The sequence below is a fragment of the Spermophilus citellus genome (genome assembly GCF_964194105.1).
Source record: "Spermophilus citellus genome assembly, chromosome: 7".
Lineage (NCBI taxonomy): Eukaryota > Metazoa > Chordata > Mammalia > Rodentia > Sciuridae > Spermophilus > Spermophilus citellus.
In genome coordinates, this window is record NC_138188.1 from 61754803 (window position 1) to 61778663 (window position 23861).

Genomic DNA, 23861 nt, shown 5'->3' on the forward strand with positions numbered 1-23861 from the left:
AAGAGATAAAAAATATATACACTTGTTAATATTGTGATTCAATAAAGGGTATTTTTTTTTACCACTGGATAATCATTATAAGAGAAAATATTTAATTTCTTTTTAAATGTGATTGCATTGGACTTAAAATGTTATGCTGAAGTTAATTTTTCTACTTATAAAAAACAGTATTTAAATTGTGCTAATGCTCAGAATTAATAACTAGAATATAATTTCTACATAAGAAAACAATATGTGTAAGATTGTTCTATTTACCTTTAAATATTAGCACTTTGACATTTTAAGCTATCAACATGCTACCAAGGTCATCATTATATAAGCACAGATATTTTAAAATGTGTAAATACAGATTACACTACAATATGTAAAATATTGAGAAATATACATAATGAAAAATGTGCACTTTGAATCATGAATAAAATCCTCCCCAAAATAAATCAATGCTTACTCATTTAATTGTAAATTAAATGAATAGAAATGGGGTGTCTCTCTGCTGACTTAACAATGATATTCCATGGCCTTTTCAATGATAATAATTTGTATTAATGTTGCAGGGTGTCAGGGCAGAAAGTCCAGTCAGTATAAGCAGGATTGTGGTGGAGATCAGATCAGCTTTCTGTTCCATTTATCTGTGCTTGATCCTTTCTCTACTGTTCATAACTTGTGAAAGCATATCTTCTTTTCTTCTTGTCTTTTAATAATTATTACTATAATTAGCTCCAAATTTTATTCTTTAAGAGCAAATCTTGACTCTTGTATAAATATTCCCTACTTGAATTTATTTTTAAGTTTCTTTAGACTCTAAAAAAATGAATGAGGACAACTAAAACTTTGTTCCTGGTTATTGATCCTGTCTATACTTTCTAGTATAGACATAAATACTTTCTAGTATAGACAATACTTTCTAGTATAGACATAAATCTAGCCATAGCCTAGATTTAAAATATATTTATTAATTCACTTGAAAATAATGACATATGTATGTTAACATCAATAACAGATTATGAAAAATAACTTTTTTAAAAGAGGACACTTGTGTTGTTTTACATTTCTGGAGATCCTTAGATGTTTGAGTAAGTAAGCTGGATTCCCATCTGCTTCTATTCACTGGAATTTCACATATCACATAGTCTCAGGAGAACAGTACTATAATCTGAGCAGCATTACTGAAATAATTCAATCTTGTTGGCCTCCTGATTGTCTTGGGTACTGCTATTCAAATCCTTGCATGTTACTAATAATAATTTTTACCACCAACAAAAATACATGAAATCAGTTGCCTATTTTTAAAAATGCATAAATTAATTGACAAATAAATAATATCTACTACTGAAGAGAGGGACAAAGTCCTAAGCAGTTTAAAAATATCAACTCATTATAAATAAGGAAGCATTTTTTGAGATGAAAAATGCTAACAAAAGTAGACCTATGGTTTAAATCACACATTTTTGCCTTCCATTTAGAGGAAATCTGTCTGCTATTCAGTTATATTCCATACAGAACTGGCTGATGCTTGCATAGTAATCTTAATAATAAAATTAATGAACATTTTGCTTAGTTCCACATATATTTACAAGTTGTCAATTTAAAATAAAGAAGAAATGTAATTTGGCTTAAATTTTTTCAATAGATATCAAACTAAATCAAACTTTACAAGATTATACAAGTTAAATTTTCAGGCCCTTGGTGGAACTGGTCAAAGAAGTGGGGACTTAGCTTGAATACACAGAACTAGACAGGCTGGCAAGGGAAGAACCAGGAGAACAAAAACAACAAAGACCTCAATAGGTCTTTACTCTTCCTTATAATTATTTGATATTATACCTAAGTAATATTTCGTTATTATTAAACATGAAGTTGTCTCATTCTTTTTTTTTTAATTTCAATATCTTTTCTTTTTTTTTTTATTGGATGTTCACAACATTACAAAGCTCATGACAAATCATATTTCATAGATTAGAATCAATTGGGTTATGAACTCCCATTTTACCCCAAATACAGATTGCAGAATCACATCGGTTACACATCACATTTTTACATACTGCCATATTAGTGACTGTTGTATTCTGCTACCTTTCCTATCCTCTAATATCCCCCCTCCCCTTCCCTCCCATCTTCTCTCTCTACCCCATCTACTGTAAATCATTTCCCTCCATGTTTGTTATCCCATTCCCCTGTAAACTCTTATATGTAATTTTGTATAACAATGAGGGTCTCCCTCCATTTCCATGTGATTTCCCTTTTTTTCTCCCTTTCCCTCCCGCCTCATGTCTCTGTTTAATGCTAATCTTTTCTTCATGCTCAGCCTCCCTGTTCTGTTCTTAGTTGCTCTCATTATATCAAAGAAGACATTTGGTATTTGTTTTTTAGGGATTGGCTGGCTTCACTAAGCATAATCTGCTCTAGTGCCATCCATTTCCCTGCAAATTCCATGATTTTGTCATTTTTTAGTGCTGTGTAATACTCCATGGTGTATAAATGCCACATTTTTTTAATCCATTCATCTATTGAAGGGCATCTGGGTTGATTCCACAGTCTAGCTATTGTGAATTGTGCTGCTATGAACATCAATGTGGCAGTATCCCTGTAGTGTGCTCTTTTAAGGTCTTCAGGAAATAGTCCGAGTAGGGCAATAGCTGGGTCAAATGGTGATTCTATTCCCAGCTTTCCCAGGAATCTCCATACTGCTTTCCAAATTGGCCGCACCCGTTTGCAGTCCCACCAACAGTGTACAAGAGTACCCTTTTCCCCACATCCTCGCCAGCACTTGTTGTTGTTTGACTTCATCATGGCTGCCAATCTTACTGCGGTGAGGTGGTATCTTAGGGTGGTTTTGATTTGCATTTCCTTGACTGCTAGAGATGGTGAGCATTTTTTCATGTATTTGTTGATTGATTGTATGTCCTCCTCTGTGAAGTGTTTGTTCATGTCCTTGGCCCATTTGTTGATTGGGTTGTTTGTTTTCTTTTTTTTTTTTTTTTTTAAAGAGAGAGAGAGAGAGAGAGAGAGAGAGAGAGAATTTTATTAACATTTATTTTTTTTTAGTTCTTGGCAGACACAACATCTTTGTATGTGGTGCTGAGGATCGAACCCGGGCCGCACGCATGCCAGGTGAGCACGCTACCGCTGAGCCACATCCCCAGCCCTGTTTGTTTTTTTATTGTCTAATTTTTTGAGTTCTTTGTATACTCTGGATATTAGGGCTCTATCTGAGGTGTGAGGAGTAAAGATTTGTTCCCAGGATGTAGGCTCCTTATTTACGTCTCTTATTGTTTCTCTTGCTGAGAAGAAACTTTTCAGTTTAAGAAAGTCCCATTTGTTGATTCTTGTTATTAACTCTTGTGCTATGGGTGTCCTGTTAAGGAATTTTGAGCCCGTCCCCACAATCTGTAGATCGGAGCCAACTTTTTCTTCTATCAGACGGAGAGTCTCTGATTTTATATCTAGCTCCTTTATCCACTTTGAGTTGACTTTTGTGCGTGGCGAGAGGAGGGGATTCAGTTTCATTTTGTTGCATATGGATTTCCAGTTTTCCCAACACCATTTGTTGAAGATGCTATCCTTTATCCATTGCATGTTTTTTGCTCCTTTATCAAATATAAGATAGTTGTAGCTTTGTGGATTAGTCTCTGTGTCCTCTATTCTGTACCATTGGTCCACCCGCCTGTTCTGGTACCAGTACCATGCTGTTTTTATTACTATTGCTCTGTAACATAGTTTGAAATCTGGTATCGCTATACCACCTGATTCACACTTCCTGCTTAGAATTGTTTTTGCTATTCTGGGTCTTTTATTTTTCCATATGCATTTCATGATTGCCTTATCTATTTCTACAAGAAATGCCATTGGGATTTTGATTGGCATTGCATTGAACCTATAGAGAACTTTTGGTAATATCGCCATTTTGATGATGTTAGTTCTGCCTATCCATGAACAGGGTATATTTTTCCATCTTCTAAGATCCTCTTCTATTTCTTTCTTTAGGGTTCTGTAGTTTTCATTGTATAGGTCTTTCACCTCTTTTGTTAGGTTGATTCCCAAGTATTTTATTTTTTTTGAGGATATTGTGAATGGAGTGTTTTTCCTCATTTCTGTTTCAGAAGTTTTGTCGCTGATATACAGAAATGCCTTTGATTTATGTGTGTTGATTTTATATCCTGCCACTTTGCTGAATTCATTTATTAGTTCTAGTAGTTTTTTTGTAGACCCTTTTGGGTCCTCTAGGTATAGAATCATGTCATCTGCAAATAGTGATAATTTAAGTTCTTCTTTTCCTATTTTTATGCCTTTAATTTCTTTTGTTTGTCTAATTGCTCTGGCCAGTGTTTCGAGAACTATATTGAATAGAAGTGGTGATAGGGGGCATCCCTGTCTTGTTCCAGATTTTAGAGGGAATGCCTTCAATTTTTCTCCATTCAGAATGATGCTAGCCTGAGGTTTGGCATAGATAGCTTTTACTATGTCGAGGTAAGTTCCTGTTATCCCTATTTTTTCTAATGTTTTGAACATAAAGGGATGCTGTACTTTGTCAAATGCTTTTTCTGCATCTATTGAGATGATCATATGGTTCTTATCTTTAAGCCTATTGATGTGGTGAATAACATTTATTGATTTCCGTATATTGAACCATCCTTCCATCCCAGGGATGAATCCTACTTGATCATGGTGCACAATTTTTTTGATATGCCTTTGTATCCGATTCGCCAGAATTTTATTGAGGATTTTTGCATCTAGGTTCATTAGAGATATTGGTCTGTAGTTTTCTTTCTTTGAGATGTCTTTGTCTGGTTTCGGAATCAGGGTGATGTTGGCCTCATAGAATGAATTTGGAAGAGCTCCCTCTTTTTCTATTTCCTGAAATAACTTGAAAAGTATTGGTATTAATTCTTCTTTAAAGGTTTTGTAGAACTCCGCTGTATACCCATCCGGTCCTGGGCTTTTCTTGGTTGGAAGTTTTTTAATTGCTTCTTCTATTGCATCTATTGATATTGGTCTGTTTAAGTTGTGAGTTTCCTCCTGACTCAGTCTGGGCAAATCATATGACTTAAGGAATTTATCGATGTCTTCACTTTCTTTATTTTATTGGAATATAGGTTTTCAAAATAATTTCTAATTGTTTTCTGTATTTCTGAAGCATCTGTTGTAATATTGCCTTTTTCATCCCGTATGTTAGTGATTTGAGTTCTCTCTCTTCTTCTCTTCGTTAGTATGGCTAGGGGTCTGTCGATCTTATTTATTTTTTCAAAGAACCAACTTTTTGTTTTGTTAATTTTTTCAATAGTTTCTTTTGTTTCAATTTCATTGATTTCTGCTCTGATTTTGATTAGTTCTTGCCTTCTGCTACATTTGCTATTGTTTTGCTCTTCCTTTTCTAGGGCTTTGAGATGAAGTGTGAGCTCATTTATTTGTTGTTTTTTCCTTTTTTTGAGGAATGACCTCCAGGCGATGAATTTCCCTCTTAAAACTGCTTTCATTGTGTCCCATAGATTCCCATATGTTGTGTCTGTATTTTCATTTATCGCTAAGAATTTTTTGATTTCCTCCTTTATGTCTTCTGTAACCCATTGATCATTCAGTAACGTATTGTTCATTGTCCATGTAATGTAGGATTTTTCCTTCCTTCTTTTATCATTGATTTCCAGCTTCATTCCATTATGATCTGATAAAGTGCATGGTATTATCTCAACCCCTTTATATTTACTGAGGGTTGCCCTATGGCATAATATATGATCGATTTTTGAGAAGGTTCCATGTGCTGCTGAGAAAAAGTATATCCACTTGATGATGGTTGATATATTCTATATATGTCAGTTAAGTCTAGGTTATTGATTGTGATATTGAGGTCAATAGTTTCTTTATTCAACTTTTGTTTGGAGGATCTGTCCAATGGTGAGAGAGGTGTGTTGAAGTCACCCATGATTATTGTGTTGTGGTCTATTTGATTCTTGAGCTTGAGGAGAGTTTGTTTTATGAACGTCGCAGCACCATTATTTGGTGCATAAATATTGATAATTGTTATGTCTTGTTGGTGAATGGTTCCTTTTAACAGTATATAATGTCCTTCCTTATCCCTTTTGATTAACTTAGTCTTGAAGTCGATTTTATTCGATATGAGAATGGCCATGCCTGCTTGCTTACGAGGACTGTGTGCTTGGTATATTTTTTCCCAACCTTTTACCTTGAGCCTGTGTATGTCTTTTCCAATCAGATGTGTCTCCTGGAGGCAGCATATTGTTGGATTTGTTTTTTTAATCCATGTTACCAGCCTATGTCGCTTTATTGGAGAGTTTAAGCCATTAACGTTTAGAGTTACTATTGATATATGGTTTGTACTTCCTGCCATGTTTGATTATTTATCTCTGTTTTTTTTTTTCCCTAATTTAGTTTGTTTCTCCATGATTAGCTTTCCCCTCATCCTCTGTCTTTACCGAGGCACTTCCCGCTGATGGTTTTGGTTATTGTTTTCCATTTCTTCCTCGTGTAGAGTTTTGCTCAAGACGCTTTGCAATGCTGGTTTTCTGGCTACAAATTCTTTTAGCTTTTGTTTATCATGAAAGATTTTTATGTCGTTGTCGTATCTGAAGCTTAATTTTGCTGGATACAGAATTCTTGGTTGGCATCCATTGTCTTTCAGTGTTTGAAATACGTTGTTCCAGGATCTTCTCGCTTTCAGCGTCTGTGATGAAAAATCCGTTGTCAACCTTATTGGTTTACCCCTAAATGTAATCTGCCTCTTTTCTCTTGTAGCTTTTAATATTTTCTCTTTGTTCTGTATATTGGATAGCTTCATAACAATGTGTCTTGGCGTTGGTCTACTGTGATTTTGTGTGCTCGGTGTCCTGTATGCATCTACAATTTGTATATCTGTTTCCTTTTTTATTTCTGGAAAGTTTTCTGTAATTATTTCCTTCAGTAAATTACTCATTCCCTTGGCATGAATCTCTGTGCCTTCCTCTATCCCGATGACTCGTAAGTTTGGTTTTTTTATGTTATCCCAAATCTCTTGGATGTTTTTCTCATGATTTTTTACCAGCCTATCTGAGTTGGCTAGACTCTTTTCAAGATGATATATTTTGTCTTCATTATCTGACGTTCTGGCTTCTACTTGCTCCACTCTGTTAGTGATACTCTCGATTGAGTTTTTAATTTGGTTTATCGTTTCCTTCATTTCTAGAATTATTGTTTGATTTTTTTTTAATAATCTCTATCTCCTGATAAAGATGCTTAACTTCTTCTTTTATCTGTTTTTGTAATTCTTTTTCAATGTGATCTTTAAGGTTCCTTTCCATCTGTCTAAGGTGTTCCTTGAGTTCTTTATATGGCCATTTTTCTGATGACTCCATGTCCTCCTGAATATTTAGGCTGTCTTTCATTGTTTGTACTCCTTTTCTTCCTTGCTTTTTTATGCTCATGATACTTCTTGTTCTGTTTGACTGTTGAGTTACTGTTTACTCTTATAAGTTTATTTGATGCTTGGGAGGAGAGGTATTAGAAGGGAAGGGAAGAAGTCATATTTCTGGCAGGTCTCCTTTCAGCGGAATTTTGCTAGAAGTTCCTCCGTAGGTAGAATCTGGGTGTATTAATGGGTCTTTCTGATCCCGTTACTGTGGAGATACTGAAGGTGCTGCTTTCTCGCCGGCCGCCATGTTGGGTCCCTCCGTCTCATTCTTTTTTATAGATACAGAGTATTTGCTTATATGAATGTACATTATTTAACCAATGTTCTACTAAATTAAATTTTGGTTCTGCATTGCTAAACAAGCTTTTGTAAGCTAACCAACACCATGAGGTTTCAATCCTCTATATAACTGACCAATTTACAAGAGAAGATGATTTGAACTGTAACATTTATGGACATTACCCTTTTGAGTGAAAATAAGCTTTTTTCTCTATATTTGAGAAGATTTTTGAATTTCATATTGCTTAGATATAACTGTTCCTAGACTTTGCCTAGTTTCTTTTGGTGGTATTTTTTTTACTTATTCCTTGTAGTTTCCTTTATAGACTCAGACAAGTACTTTTGGTATTATAGGTCAATTATATGATGTTAGTTTTTCATGTTTATTAACTTCTTAATTTTTAAAAAATTTTATGTTTCCTTCTACTGTATGTTTTTTTTTTCTTTTAGTTCTCCAGTGGCAATTTAGAAATAACTATCTGAATTTCCATGACTTAATTTTTCAATTCAGAAGAGATCCCAGAATATCTGGGATCAATGCCTTGATGTGTTAATGTAGTGATTCAGCCTCTCTTATTTTATGTCCTCATCTAGTTGTCTCCAAACAAATTTCCACACACTCCATTTTTCTTTACTGATGTTCAAAGCCAAGTTGATGATCAAGACTATTTTCATATGTGACAATTTCTGGGATTTCATTCTGCTTTGGATTCTATATATCTACTTCACACTTCACACGCTATAACACACTTTTAATTCATATAATATCATAGTACATTCTAAAAGAAACTATTTATTCAGCAAGGTACAATTCTAAATTTCTAAAAGAAAAAAAAAAAGAACATGTTGTTTACATTAGTATTATCCCCCAAATGGAAAATCTCAATGCAGATCTGTCAACATATGTACAAGAATTATGTGAGGAAATTTTGGATGTAAGATGTCAAAGAAAGACTAAGAGGAGAAATCGTCTGTGTTTATACACAGGACGATTTAGCATTGTGAAGCTAACAGTTCTTTCAGACTTGATACACAGAATGAATGTAAACTCAGCCAAACCCAAGAAGGGCATTTTACTGATATTGGCAAAGTGAGTCTAAAATTTACATGGAGATGCAAACAACTTATTATAGCCAACTCAATATTGTCTCGAATGAAGTTGGAAGACTGATACTAAACAATTTCAAGACTGTGAAGCTACAATAATCAAGATAGTGTGGAACAGGCAAACGAATGGACAAATAAATCAATGAAATACAATACAGGGCCCAGAAAGAGATCTCACATAAATTTGGTCCACTGGTATTTGATAAAGGAACAAAGACACTAAAAGACAATAAAATAGTCTTTTCGATTAACAATTCCATAGAAACCAAAGAACTTGGCTTAGTTAATAACTTTTACTTGTAACAGCAAGATGAATTTCATTAAGATTAAAAATTTGGGCTGGGGATGAGGCTCAAGTGGTAGGGCACTGGCCTGGCATGCCTGTGGCCTGGGTTCCATCCTCAGCGCCACATACAAAGATGTTGTGTCCGCAGATAACTAAAAAATAAATATTAAAAATTCTCTGTCTCTCTCTCTAAAAAATAAATAAATAAATAAATAAAAATAAGAATTTCTGCTCTTGAAAACACCCTGTCAAGAATATGAAAAGACAAACTGCTGACAGAAAATACTTTAAAACATATCTGTCAAAAGATGGTAATCCAAAATATTCCAAGAACTCTCCAAACAACAGTAACCGACTACTAGGCTCAGGGTGCGAGCGCTCAGAGGAGCTCCCAGGTGCCCAGGACTGTCGGTTGGCAAGCGCTTTCCCCACTCCCATTCAGGCTGAGATGGCTGCACCTGTGCCAGCGCTGCGGTCAGTCACCCACATCATCTTTGACATGGACGGCCTGCTTTTGGATACTGAACGGATACGTTCAGGGGTGTTGGAAGAAATATGTGGTCGTTATAAGAAGTACACCTGGGATGTCAAGTCCCTGGTTCTGGGTAAAAAGTCATTAGAGGCTGCTGAGATCATGGTTGACGTCCTGAAGCTCCCGATGTCCAAAGAGGAGCTGGTGGAGGAGAGCCAAACGAAGTTAAGGGATCTGTTCCCAGCAGCTGAGCTCATGCCTGGCGCGGAAAAACTGATCTACCACCTGCTGAAGCACAACATACCCATCGCAGTGGGCACGAGCTCAGAGTCCGCGTCCTTCGAAATGAAAACGAGAAGACACAAGGAATTCTTCAGTTTGTTTAACCACATCGTGTTGGGAGATGATGTGAAGAATGGCAAACCAGACCCTGAAATATTTCTCACCTGTGCCAGGAGGTTTCTTCCTCCTCCAGTCCCTGAAAAGTGCCTCGTCTTTGAAGATGCTCCCAATGGGGTGGAGGCGGCCCTGGCGGCTGGGATGCAGGTGGTCATGGTACCGGATGAAAATCTGAGCCCAGACTTGACGAGAAAGGCCACTCTAGTGCTCAGGTCCCTGCAGGACTTCCAGCCTGAACTGTTTGGTTTGCCTGCCTACGAGTAAGAGGGAGGTTTCTCTGTATTCCTTTGGGCATCCTGGCACCTGGAGCCTACTGCTGAGGGAAAGGTTGAATGAAACCAACAGCTTCCTGATTATGATCTGCATCTTCATTGTACCCTTGTGAAGTGAGACTTTCCATATCCTGTGTTGGCTTGACTGACACCCAGGTGTTGATGACTGTCCATTTGATACTTAGTAGAATAGTAGAAGACAAATAGAGCCAGTCCAGAACACAGGCCTTGCTTTACTATCTCAATAATGAACCAGAGTAAGAATACAATAAAGGGCTCAATGGCAGCTAGAAAATACAAACCATGTGTGCATACATGTATATACTTTTATATGTGTACATATGTATGTGGATATATATATATATATATATATATATATATATATATATATAATATATATAATAATATAATATATAATAATATATATAATATATATAATATATAGCTTCACTCTTTCATGTTGATTTAACATACAATATCAACTGATAAGTAAATCTCTGCTTTGCAACCTGAATAGAAAAGACTTTTTATTGGTGAGCCTTAAGAAACAATCTTTCCAATTAGCCAATTAAGAATTTTTTTTTTTTGAGCCTTTAAATAATCTCTTTGGAAGTTTACTCAGTAACTCACTTTGTACCAATGAATCAACAGTTTCTTTGTAGTATCTATGTGTCTACAGAATACATGTTATATCTGTTTCCTAATCCACATTGAAGGATGTTTTCTACCTCAGAAAAATCATTTCTGTCCTCTAAGAGCATTGATTTTCTGCATATCTTTGATGGAGATAGAGTTTAATTTCAGAATTGCTGCTTGGTAATTCTGAGAACCACAGAACATTTTTGGCATAATCAGCGATCACATTTTCATGATCAGCCTATTTTGTAGATTCACTCTGCTTTTTGAATTTGACTGTAATTTATCACAGAAAAAAAAATGTGAAAGGTATTGAAATGGAAAATAAAGGAACACTACCCAATTTTGGATTTTACACACTTTTGCCAAGTGGCTTCCTGTTCATTTTTGTTAAGCTAATTTTCAGCTCTGGAAGTTGAGGAAGAAATGTAGTGATGCATGTGTTTTGCAGAATGACTGTTGATTGCCCCTGGTTGTTCCACAATGCCTGGGTTTAGCAAGTTGATGTCAGCATTCCTGATTGCCTGTTTACTTGCCTGCTCTTTGAGTTCTCCTTCAAACCAATTGTAACATCTTATCAGTTCCCTCACAAATTAGTTGAACAAAGTTTTTTTTTTTTTTGCACATATTCATGTAGTATTTGTATGGAAGTCATGATTTTACTTTTCAAAAATGGCCTCACTAATTGTAAACTGTAAATGTGAAAAAAAATACAGACAACTTGATTTTTTAAAAAAAGAAAAATATCCATCCATCCATCCATACATACATGCATACATACATACATATGGAAGTGTCAGGGGAATATATTAATAAAACTTAAATAATAATATGCATATTTAGAGAGTCTAATTCTTGAATTGTAATAATTGAAAATTCTGCAATAGTCATTAACTTTTGCAAATAAACTGGAATGAATAAAGTTTTATTTCTTCATCTCATTTTTATTTCATTTTCCTACATCATATTAACTGCATGACTGTAGTACATTATAAAATTTCCTAACTTCATACATCTTTGAGATCTTATTTTTCATTTACTTTTAAAAATCATATTGTATTTTTATTTCTATATGAAATTAAAATTATTAAAACCTTGTTTAGAAAGCTATACATTGTAAAATAAAATACCTCTCTGGTAGCATTATTGCATTTATGGGTTTTCCTAGTATTCATACACTAGAAGTTTTGCAGTTTATTTCAAGTGAGTCTTTATAACTTTTTAATGATGACTATAGTTAATAAATTTATAAGAACTTTAAAACTGCCTTTTGATCCTCATCTATCCTCATATAAATGTTTTAACTCATTCCTTCACAGATAATATTTAAAAACACAAGTGTCCCATGTTTGCTTCATTTAAAAAATAGTTTCTTAAGAAGAATAGTGATAGTAGTGAAATTGGTGGAAGTATTCTATTTCCTTATAATCACAATGTAAAGATTGTACTTCAATATTCATCTTCATTCTTGACCTTATCTTTAGAGTTGATTCAGAGTTTGCTTAAAAAACAATAATTACACATCCCAGCTTATATTTTTAAAACTGCAATAATGGGTTCTATTGTCACATATAACTAAAAAGAACCAATAAAAAAGGAATATATTAAAATATAAATTACTTTTAGTGGGCTGGAGATGTGGCTCAAGCGGTAGCGCGCTCGCCTGGCATGCGTGCGGCCCGGGTTCGATCCTCAGCACCACATACCAACAAAGATGTTGTGTCCGCCGAGAACTAAAAAAAAAATAAATATTAAAAATTCTCTCTCTCTCTCTCTCTCTCTCTCTCTCTCTCTCTCTCCTCTCACTCTCTCTTTTAAAAAATAAATAAATAAATAAATAAATAAATTACTTTTAGTGACCTTTTCATATTTACCATTAAAATATTTTAATTTCCTTTTTCAATTGATAAACATAACTGCATATTTTTTAAAAAATGAATATATTTTGAACTGTAAATCTTGAAGAACAGAGTGATCTCAAAAAGCAGAGAATAGAAATGATGCTCTAATATAAAATATTGGTCTGTTTATAGTGCCAAATAAAATTAGAAACCATTTATAGGGTTACTATTGTTTATATCATTGTAAATAGCATGTACAATACGGATTACTAGATTAAAAAATGTAGCCTGAGAGTCACCCTTGGTGAAAAAAGTTCAATTACACTAAATCTTTAGGACCTGGGATTCAAGCCAAAGACCACTAGAGACTAAAACCTGGGATCAGATCATCCTAGGCATTTCACATATTTATTCTTTTTCCTTCACTGGAAGAAAGAGAGATAATCCCTGGAAATTATAACTAAGTCTATAGTAATATAAAATTTGTGAAATATGTATGACCAGGAAAATTAAATACACAATATATTTTCATAGAATCTTTACTTGTATTTAAATACCAGCATACTTTAGTATGAAAAGTGAAATGAGAATTTTACTAGACTTCCCAGTCCTAAGCAGCTGTGAAAATTAAGGACTGTGATTGGAAGTTGGTGGATTCAAAGAAGTGTGCATGCTCTAATGCTCCTTAGCTAGAGATTCAAGCAGCAGGAGTATTGTTTCTAGGAAAGATGGGCGGTTGAGAGAATTCACTAAAATTCAACATTAGATAGTAAAATAATCATATAGACACAGAAAATCAGACATTATAAACATAAAATGAGAAATGATATGTTAGAGATAGATGCACCAACTTGATTTGTGGCAGCATCAGCATTTTTCACCCACTGCAGAGGGGAGGGCAACCCAGGCAGAAAGAGAGCAAAGCACACTGAAAGAAATTGACTTTTAGGAAAACTTGAAATAGAGGGGGAGGCTGAGGTTAATTCAACCAGAGATGGTGAGGCAAGTGATGATTGAAAAACGAACAGAATCACTTGGTCTGTGAAACAAGAGTCATGGTGGGAATCACCTGCAAGTGGCTGATTGGCACCTTGAAAAGGTGAGAGACTGGAGTTTATAAAGGGTATTGACAGCACGACCAAGCAGGTACCTGTTGTGAAATCCTGAGTACCTGCACTTGAATGACTTAAAGAGGCCTAGAAATTGTGCCTAGGGTGATCCAGGCTGGAAATACCAAGGGAGAGAGGCTTCATTTCCCTTTGTCACATGCAAGCATCTGGGAAGAGGCCAGAAACTGGTAAGATAGGTACATCTGCATTCCAGGTCTGATCCTGGAAAATTCATATCCATGGTGGTGGAATATGTAAGACCTGCAATTTAGAGCCCCCACTATGAGAGTGGAATTTTCAGGAGGTTTCTGAAACCCAGAATAGTTCAGAGCTGCTCAGCAAGGGTTATGGATCTAATCTCAAATATGTTCCCACAGACAAAAGCAAACCCCATCTGCTGTAACTTCCCATTTAGAACACTGCATCAGCCCCACTCTGGGAGTATATCAACTTAGTCTGTCCAGACAATACTTGAATATTCAGTACTCACCAGACTAAACCATTCTATACTGTGAGAGGAAACTGGAAGGTAGGTACTACAATGAGCTTTGGCTCCAGGGCACAAAGACTGGAGGTTTGGTGAGAAACACAAAGAAGGTATATCCAAGAGGTACAGAGTCTAAAAAGAAATGCAAAGTAATGGCACAGCAGCATAAGCAATGAGCATCCATTCTTGCCAACAGTGTTGACTATCTCAGTGGAAACAAGCCATGTGTGTGTGTGTGTGTGTGTGTGTGTGTGTATTCATAAAATTTTTATATAATATTTATGTTTATATATAAGTATATATAAATTACTCATGTATATTAAACATACAAATAATATTAAATATTTATATTTATAAATGTTAAATATCTATATGTAAATATTTAAAGATAAATATTTGTTATTTATATTTATAAAATATATATTATATATTTATTATATATATAATTTATAAAATTTTCTTTCATTTTAATTCGTTTTTCTTTATCTGATTTTTAACCTTATTTTGACTTTGGAGAGGTGAACTTTTGTATGGCTGTCTTTTGGCCAACTTGTTTGTACTTTTGTTTTTTTTCTGTTATTAATCCCCTTCACTTTCTGTCCTAGCAACTAAATTTTCTTCTTCCCCCTTCTTCTATTTATTTATTTTAGAATTATTTTACTCTTCATTTGTAACCACTATCTTTTACCTTTTTCCTCCTTCCTCTCTATTTTTAAAATATTATAAATTTCTCTTGCCTTCATATCTCATTTTCTTTTCATTTAAGGAATTGTAAATTTACTCTCTTTGTGAGCTACTTAGTTAGTTTAATATGTACTCCACATTATTCTTGTTGTGGCAGTCATCAATACAATGGATAACATAGTTGACTCTCACTGTTCAATGTCAGGTCTAGTTTATGGCTTTTTGTTTTTAGTGCTGATGATAAATGCTGACTCCATTATTCCTCTTCAGGTGACCATTAGTGTTATAGTATAGGAAATGGACACTTATTTTAAGACTGTATATTGGTTGCTACCATTATTGGAATTCCTGTTCCTCTTTTTTCTAAGAGTCTGGGAAGTGATTGGGACAATACAAGTTCACAGGATAGTTATTCTGTTGCTTAGCTATAATCACACAGCTCAGTTAGGTGACAGAAGAACTCACTTTGTACATGAATTAGCCTCACTAGAGCTCCAACAACATTTCAACACATAGAATAGGGGAGAAAAAAATTCAAAACCAATGACCTGAATCCAAGTAATAAATATTAGAGTGGTACCTCAGGTCCCACTACTGGACATCTACTCATAGAGCAAAAACAAAGAGAAGTCTCAATAACAAAAAGATAACTACACACCAAAGGATAATCACGTAAAAGAAGAGAAGGAATCCATTTCAACAAATGTGTTAGTATAACACCTCTGAAAACAAGAGAAAACAGGTTTTCCATGAATTTTACAATTTCACAACAAAGAAATCCACAGAAGTGAATGAAAACCCACAAAAAGACTATTTAAAAAAAAGCTTGGTTATTAAAATATACAATAAACTAAAATAAGTTCTAAGGGATGAATAAAGAGAGCAAATATAGCAAAAATAGGAGGTGACAGACCATTTCAATAAAGAAACAGAGATTCTGAAAATAAACCAATCAGAACTCCTGGAAGTGAAAGACACAATGAATCAAATTTAAAATTTCGCTTGAAAGTACCACCATTAGATTAGATTATGTAGAAAATAAAACTTCATATTTCAAAAAAGAACTTCAGATCTTAAAGATAGGGTATAGTGAATACTTACTATGCAATAAAGCGGGGAAAAGACACAATTTAACACAATGATCAGAATATATAATAACTCTTAGACAACATCAAGAGACCAAATTTGAGAGTCTTGGGATAGAAGAGAACATGGAGATATAAGATAAAGACATTAAAAACTTCTCACTGAAATAATACCAGAAAAAAATTATAACCTTAGGAATGAGATGAATGTGTTTATTCAGGAGGCATATAGAATACCAAATAAAGAGGATCAAAAGGGAACCTCTCAGATATATCACAATCAAAATGCCTAATATAGGAAATAAAGAAAAAAATATTAAAACTACAACAGAAAAAGTCAGATAACTTTTAGAGTCAAACCAATAAGTCTCACTTCTGACTTCTCAGATACCAAAATAATGTAGGGCTAGAAAAGAGATATTTGAAGCTCTGAAAGAAAAAGATATACACAAATAGAAAATATTCAGAATAGAAAAGGAAAAGTTAGAAGTTTCATAATGAGGAGAAACTAAAATAATTTATAACCACCAAGGCAGCACTATGAAAATTATTCAAAAGCATAATACAACACAGAACAATTTTTAAAAAAATGGTACAGCTCCCAAATGTAAGAAGCTTCTTAGAAGATAAACAAAGTAAATGAAAATGAAGACTCAATTAAATATAGCAAACAAACCAAAATGGCAGGAAAGAAAAAAATAGTTAACACTTAAAATAAATGGTCTCAACTTCCCAATTAAAACATGTAGATTGGTAGAATGCATTAAAAAGCAAGATCCAACTATATACTGCAAAGATACCTATACACTGAAAGTAAAGGATGGAAAGAAATACTCCATACAATGGAATCCAAAACTAAGCAGGAGTGGCTAGTCTCATATTTGACAAAGCAGATTTAAGCAAATATTAACTGGAAAAGACAAACAAGGTCATTATATACTGGTAAAGGGGAAAATACAACAATAAGATATAATTATAATAAATATATATGCCCCAAATATGGGTTCATCTAATTACAAAAAAAATATTGATATTAAACCGAGATAGATCCCCATAATATAATACTGGGTGATTTTATAACTTCATTATCCCCAATAGATGGGTCATCAAAGCATAAAATCAATAAAGATATTTCCATCCTAAATATAAGTATAAATAAAATGAGCCTAAAAAACATCTACAGAATAGTTCACTATTCTGAATTTACTTTCTTCCCAGTAGCTCATAAAATCTTTTTCAAAATAGAACACACTTTAGATCGCAGTGTAAGTATTAGAACATACAAAACAATAAATTATATAATTCTGTGCATCTTATCAGATCATAATGGAATGAGACACAAAACAATAAGAATAAAAATAACAGAAATCACATAAACACTTGAAAATTGAGCAATATTCTTTTAAATGAAGAATGAATTATAGAAGACATGAGAGAAGAAAACAAGAAGTTCTTAGAAATATGAGCATGCAGATGCAACATCCCAAAATCTCTGGGAAAGGATGAAAGCTGTTCTAAGAGGAAAAGCTATTGCTTTTCGTGCCTACATTTAAAGAAAAAAAAGAGATTCCATAAGAATGTGGTACTAATTAAACTAGCATATATCCTGTGTCTGAATAATTCAATCAAAATGGATTCTACTGCAATGCATAACTAAGAAGAAGCAATAAAAAAGAATAGATTCCAAATAAATAAGTGTATACCCCACTGCAAGATCTTAGAAAAGAAAACAAAATTCTAAAATCAGTAGAATACAAGAAATGATTAAGATCACAGCTAAAGTTAATGAAATTGAGAACAGGAAAAAACAATACATAGGCTCAATACAACAAGGAGTTGGTTTTTCAAAAAGATAAATACAATTGATAAACTCTTAGACAAACTAACCAAAACAAAGAGTGAGAACTAAGTAAACAAAATTTGGGATTAAAAAGAAGATATCACCACAGACATTACTGAAATCTAGAGGATAATTATAAACTACTTTGAAACTTTTTACTCCAATAACCTGGAAAATCTAGAAGATATTGACAAATTCATAGACACATACAACCTGCCCAAATTTAACCAGGAAGATATGGAAAACCTAAATTAAGTACACTATGAAGATATGAAATTGAAGCAGCAATTAGAATCCTTCCATAAAAAACAAAATCCCAGGACCAGAAGAATTCTCAACTGATATTCCACCAGACCATTATAGGAGAAGCAACAACAGTCTTTCTCAAATCATTCCCTGAAATTGGAAGAGAAGAAGAACTCTCAAATGCATTCTGTGAAGCAAATATAACTGTGATACCAAAACTAGACAAAGATACATCAAAGAAAGAAAATGACAGACAAATATCTCTCATGAATATATATGCCAAAATTCTTAATAAAATATTAGCAAACAGTTGAAAACACATCAATAAGATAATACATAACGTTCCAGCAGGTTTCATTCCAGGGATGCAAAGTTGGTTCATATACAAATCAATGGATGCAATTCACCATATATATAAAATTAAGTACGTGAATCTTATGATCATCTCAATAGACAAAGAGAAGATCTTCAATAAATTTCAACACTAATTATTGTTGAAAACTCTAGAGAAACTAAAGATAGAAGGAACTTCTCTCAATATTGTACAGGCTATATATTATAAACCCAAAGTCAACATCATACTGAATGGAGAAAAACTGAAATCATTTCCTCTAAAAACAGAAAAAAAATAAGGATGTCCACAGTCACCACTTCTTCTTCTTCTATTTTTAAAATAATTTTTAGTTATCAATGGACTTTTGTTTATTTATGTGTGGTGCTGAGAATTGAACTCAGTGCCTTGCACATGATAGGCAGGCGCTCACTGAGCCACCACTACAGACCAACACTGTCACCACTTCTATTCAATGTAGTTCTCAAAACTCTAGTTTGAGCAGGCAAAAGAAGGAAATTAAAGGGATGCAAGTAGGAAAAGAAGAAATCAAACTGTTTGCTGATGATCCTTTATCTAGAAGAGTATCCCCAAATCAATATTCATAAGTCAACACCTTTCCTATACTTTAAAAATGAATCTTCTGAAAAAGAAGTTAAAAATATTTTGTTTACAATCACCTCAGAAAATAAAAGAAAATAAAATACTTGGGAATATGTGTAACCAAGGAGGTGAAATAGATTTATAATGAAAACTAAAGAATACTGAAGACAGAACTTGAAGAAAATATCAGAAGACGGAAAGATCTTCTATTTTCTTGGATGGGCTGAAGTAATACTGTCAAAATGACCACATTCCCAAAAGTATTATACAGGTACCACATAATTCCCATCAAAAGGCCAATGTAATTCTTCACAGAACTAAGAAAAACTGTCCTAAAATTCATTTGGAAGAATTAAAGACCCATGATAGCCAAAGAAATTGTGAGTAAGAAGAATAATATGGAAGGCATCATAATACTTGATCTCAAATTATACTATAGAGCTATAGTGTATGAAACAAAACAAACAACTACAACAATAACAACAAAACTCAGCATGTTATTGACATCAAAATGAAGTTGAAGACCAGTGGAATACAATTCAAGAGACAGAAACAAATCCACACAGTAACAATCATCTGATATTTGACAAAGTTACCAGAAATAGCCTTGGAGAAAAGATAGCCTGTTTAACAAATGGTGTGGGGAAAATTGGATATCCATATGTAGAAGAGTGAAGGTAGATCCCTATCGCTCATTTTTTTGTACAAAAGTGAAACCAAAGTAAATCAAAGACATGAAAATTAGAGCATAAGCATTTTAACGTCTAGAAGAAAACATAGGGTCAACAATTGAACATATCGGTGCACGAAATGACCTTCTTAACAAGACCATGAAATCTCAGTACATAAAACCAAGAATCAATAATTGTATGGCATCAAATCAAAAGGCTAAACAGCAAAAGAAATTACTAAGAATGAAGAGAGATCCTGCAGAATGGAGGGAAACCTGGAAACTAATACTGTGACTGGACATTAATATTAAGAATGTATAAATAACTCAAAAAATGTAACACCAAAAAATAAATTAATGAGCAAAATAATTAAACACACATTTCTCAATAGAAGAAATGCAAATAGCCAGCAACTATAAGAAAAAATGTTCAACCTCCCTGGCAATCAGGAATATGCAAATCAAAGCCACATTAAGAATTGATCTCATATGATACGTCAAGAGCTTTGTAATGTTGTGAACAACCAATAAAAAAAAGAGAAAAAAAAAACAAAAAAAAAACGAAAAAAAAAAAAAAGAATTGATCTCAGTTCAGTTAGAATGGCAATCAAAAATATGAATAATAACAATTGCTGGTAAGGATATAGAGGAAAAGGTACATTCATACCTTGTTGGTGAGACTGCAAATTATTTTGACCATTTTGGAAGCAATATAGACATTAATCCAAAGACTAGGAAAATAGAACCACCATGCAATCCAGCTATGCCACTCCTCAATATTCATCCAAATGAACTAAAATCAGAATATTGTAGCGATACAGGCAAATAAATATTTATAGCAATGTAATTCATAATAGCCAAATTATGGAAACAGATTGCTTGCCCATCAACAAATGATAAGGAAAATGTGGCATATACACACAATGGAATTTTACTTGGTCATAGAATGGAATTCTGGCATTTGCTGGTAAGTGGATGAAACTGATGAACACTTTGTTAAGCAAAAGAAGAAATAAAATTGAGTGTTGAATATTTTCTTTCATAAGCATATGCAGAAGCTTGAACAAAGTAAGAGCGGGTAGGAGAGATCCCATAAAAATAGTGTGTAGATCACTGGAGTAGATTACTGACACAATTGCTGTTTTTATGAATCTGATGTGATATTCATTAAAACAGTTTTTTTTATTATTTGATTAATAAGAAAACTGAGGTATAAATAGGATAAAGTTAGGTGTGTTTCATACAAGCAACAGAGAATATTTTAGGACAAGTATTCTTTAGTCAAAGTCTTCAATCAAATGGGCCAAAGACATATGACAGGTAGTTAGTGGAACCCTAATTTCTTTCAGGCTTTACTCATTGCACATTCTTTATTTTTTCCATTGCATTGTGCTGCAGGTAGAAGCCTATAATAGAGCATAAATAAAAATGAATATGATGTGAGGGGTGTAATAAGCAGATCATCTTACAATAAAATGTGACTTTTCTGGGGGGGTGTAAGTAAAAATAGTTTGTACTACCACAACCAAATTTATCATATTTTGAAAAGTAAATAATTCCTTTACTTTTAAACACTGAATTTTTATGTTAAACTTAAAATTGAATTAGAAAAATAATAACTCTCCATCCCAGAGTATAATTCATCCTGAAATTATAATTAACTTATGGGTTTAATTCATTTTTAAACAAATTCTAAAGGCAAATATTCGCAAATGTTTTAGTTACAGAACATCTCAGAATGTTTTAGGTTCAAATCTTAACTTATTAAGTTACTGGTCACGTGTAAAACACATGATTTCTTTGTCTTTTCACTTCAGGCACACTAATAGCAATACCCTCCTTATAGGGTTGGGGTTAAATGTTGATATTTTACTAAATGGTTAAAAGTAGTACTTGGCACAGAACATAATATGGTGTTTGATACATAAATTAAAAAAATTAAAATAAGGACAAAAGTAAGGTCACTTACTTTTCAGTGGGAAATATTAATAATTTTAAATTATTATTTATAATACAGATAATTGCCGCAGTCTGGCTGCAGCAAAGTAGCCGGCGGGGGGTGGGGTGACAAGCAACTTGTGAAGGTTGATACAGTGGGAACTGCTTTATTACAGACAGCAGAGGTATATATACCCTTAACTGATTATACACAGCTTGTTTCAATTAACATCATCCAGATACAGCAATCCTCATCATCTTAACAATTATACACAGTTTAACTCAATTAACATCATCTAGATACAGCAATTAGCCAATAAAGAATCTCTATCATCTTAATGGCTCGCTGGGGTTACCTCATCATAATAATTACACACAGCCTAACTTAACATCATCTTAATGGCTCCTTGGCATTACTCCTCAAACCACTCCTCCTAGTATACTGCCAGGTGCCATCTTGACTTATTTGTGGCTGTCAGCAGATAATATTATTTTAATAATTTTTTTAACATCTAATATTTAGCTTGGTAAATTTTAATGGTACAGACTCACTACTACAAGCAGTTCAGACATTTTATGCTTAAAAAAGTATTAATATGTTTTTAAAAATGTCGTTTTGTTATGTTTCTTATTAGACAATAACTTTAGCAATTAGAAAGGTAATAAATTTTCATACACAAAAAAGATCAACACAAAACACAGAAACAAACCAGTAGTGCTTGAGTTAAATTGTATCTTAATATTCTAACAAAGCTAAAAACAATAGACAAGATCAACAGTAAAACCCTTGAGAAATATAAAATATGACTCCTTGTGTATGCTTGAAATGATTCAGACCTACTTCATCTTTCCTGCTGTCTTTTTTGTTAACAAAATAAGAATTTTATCTTCACCAACCTACTTATGTAAACAAATTTTCCTTCATTTGAATTGGAAAACATTGACAACAGAAATCAATTTGCATGAAGTTTGTTATACTAGACCCTTTTAAACTAATTTTCTTTAATTGCAAAAATCTCCTGAGAAATGAAGGTTTTCAGAAAATTCACGAACAAAAAATAAAGAAATAAAAATGGCATTTGACAATAACTATTATAAGTTCATAGCACTAATAAAGAAAATGTAATAAAACTTTGTAAAGTTTTCTAATGCCCTTACCCCAATCTTTATCTACCTTCAGTTGAAAGCAAATTTTCATTTCTTTGAATTTTTACAGCATTTTGTTTCTACATATCTTTGTATGGCATTTATTTTCTACTGTATAGAAAATGTTTAAGTGAAAAAAATAGGATATATCTTCCATCACAAAGACTCCTCTAGTTGCAAAACTGGCATCCCCACAGACCTCAGGCAGAGCTCTGCACAAACCGGGCCCTTAATCTGTTTATGACAAATGAATTAAAACCTCTATTTTAAAAATAGATGGTACAAAGCCCCAGGACACAGTGCCTATGCAATCATTTCCCTGTCCTCTGTGGAATACTTCATTGAACAGAGAGAAGAACAAATCAAAAAATAAATCAAAAACTTCAGTATTCAGATCGATTTGCTTTATTCAATTTTATTGTGATTTTCCTGCTTCTCTTGGAAATTTACTATTTTATGTTAAGAAAAATAGGCTTTAAAACAGGTAGTAGATTTGTTAGTCTACTTTTATTTTGTATAAATGTAATTACATGCATCTTATTTGAATGAATGATCATAAAATGTTTAAGTATAATCGTCTTTTTCTTACAACATTAATTTCTAGAGAAAACATTGTTATTTTAAAATAAACTGCACAAAACAAAATTCTTATACATCATTAATAGATTTGTTTTGTGCTACAAATAACTCTATAATGTTATGCATTATAGATTTTGCAGTATGATACATATAACATTATATATCTAACATATATGATATAATAATATAATGTCTGCAAATTGTTATACCTAACACATAAAAAAAAACTAAAAGGAAATAAATTATTTGAACACATTTTGCTTATTTTTTGAGTTATAATATTTAAGCAATTCTATGAGAAATAATCTGTGTATTATAACTAGGAAAGAAAGGGATTTTTAAATGCACATATTGGTATACTTTATATTCAATAGTCTGTTCTTTTCTCTGCCACCCCCTTAAAAGAAAAAAAAAAGCTATATTCTTGGAGACAATGTTCTAATCAACCAAAA

General features: G+C 33.2%; 1 protein-coding gene across 1 annotated transcript; it reads left to right on the forward strand.

Moving 5' to 3' along the window:
• Positions 1–9519: 9519 nt before the first annotated feature.
• LOC308653743 (pseudouridine-5'-phosphatase-like) lies at positions 9520–10206 on the forward strand (the record flags this gene model as incomplete). The annotated part of the gene is made up of 1 exon (XM_081302426.1): positions 9520–10206. The coding sequence occupies one exon, from the start codon at positions 9520–9522 to the stop codon at positions 10204–10206; it is 687 nt and encodes a 228-aa protein (XP_081158552.1).
• Between the last annotated feature and the right edge of the window lie 13655 nt (positions 10207–23861).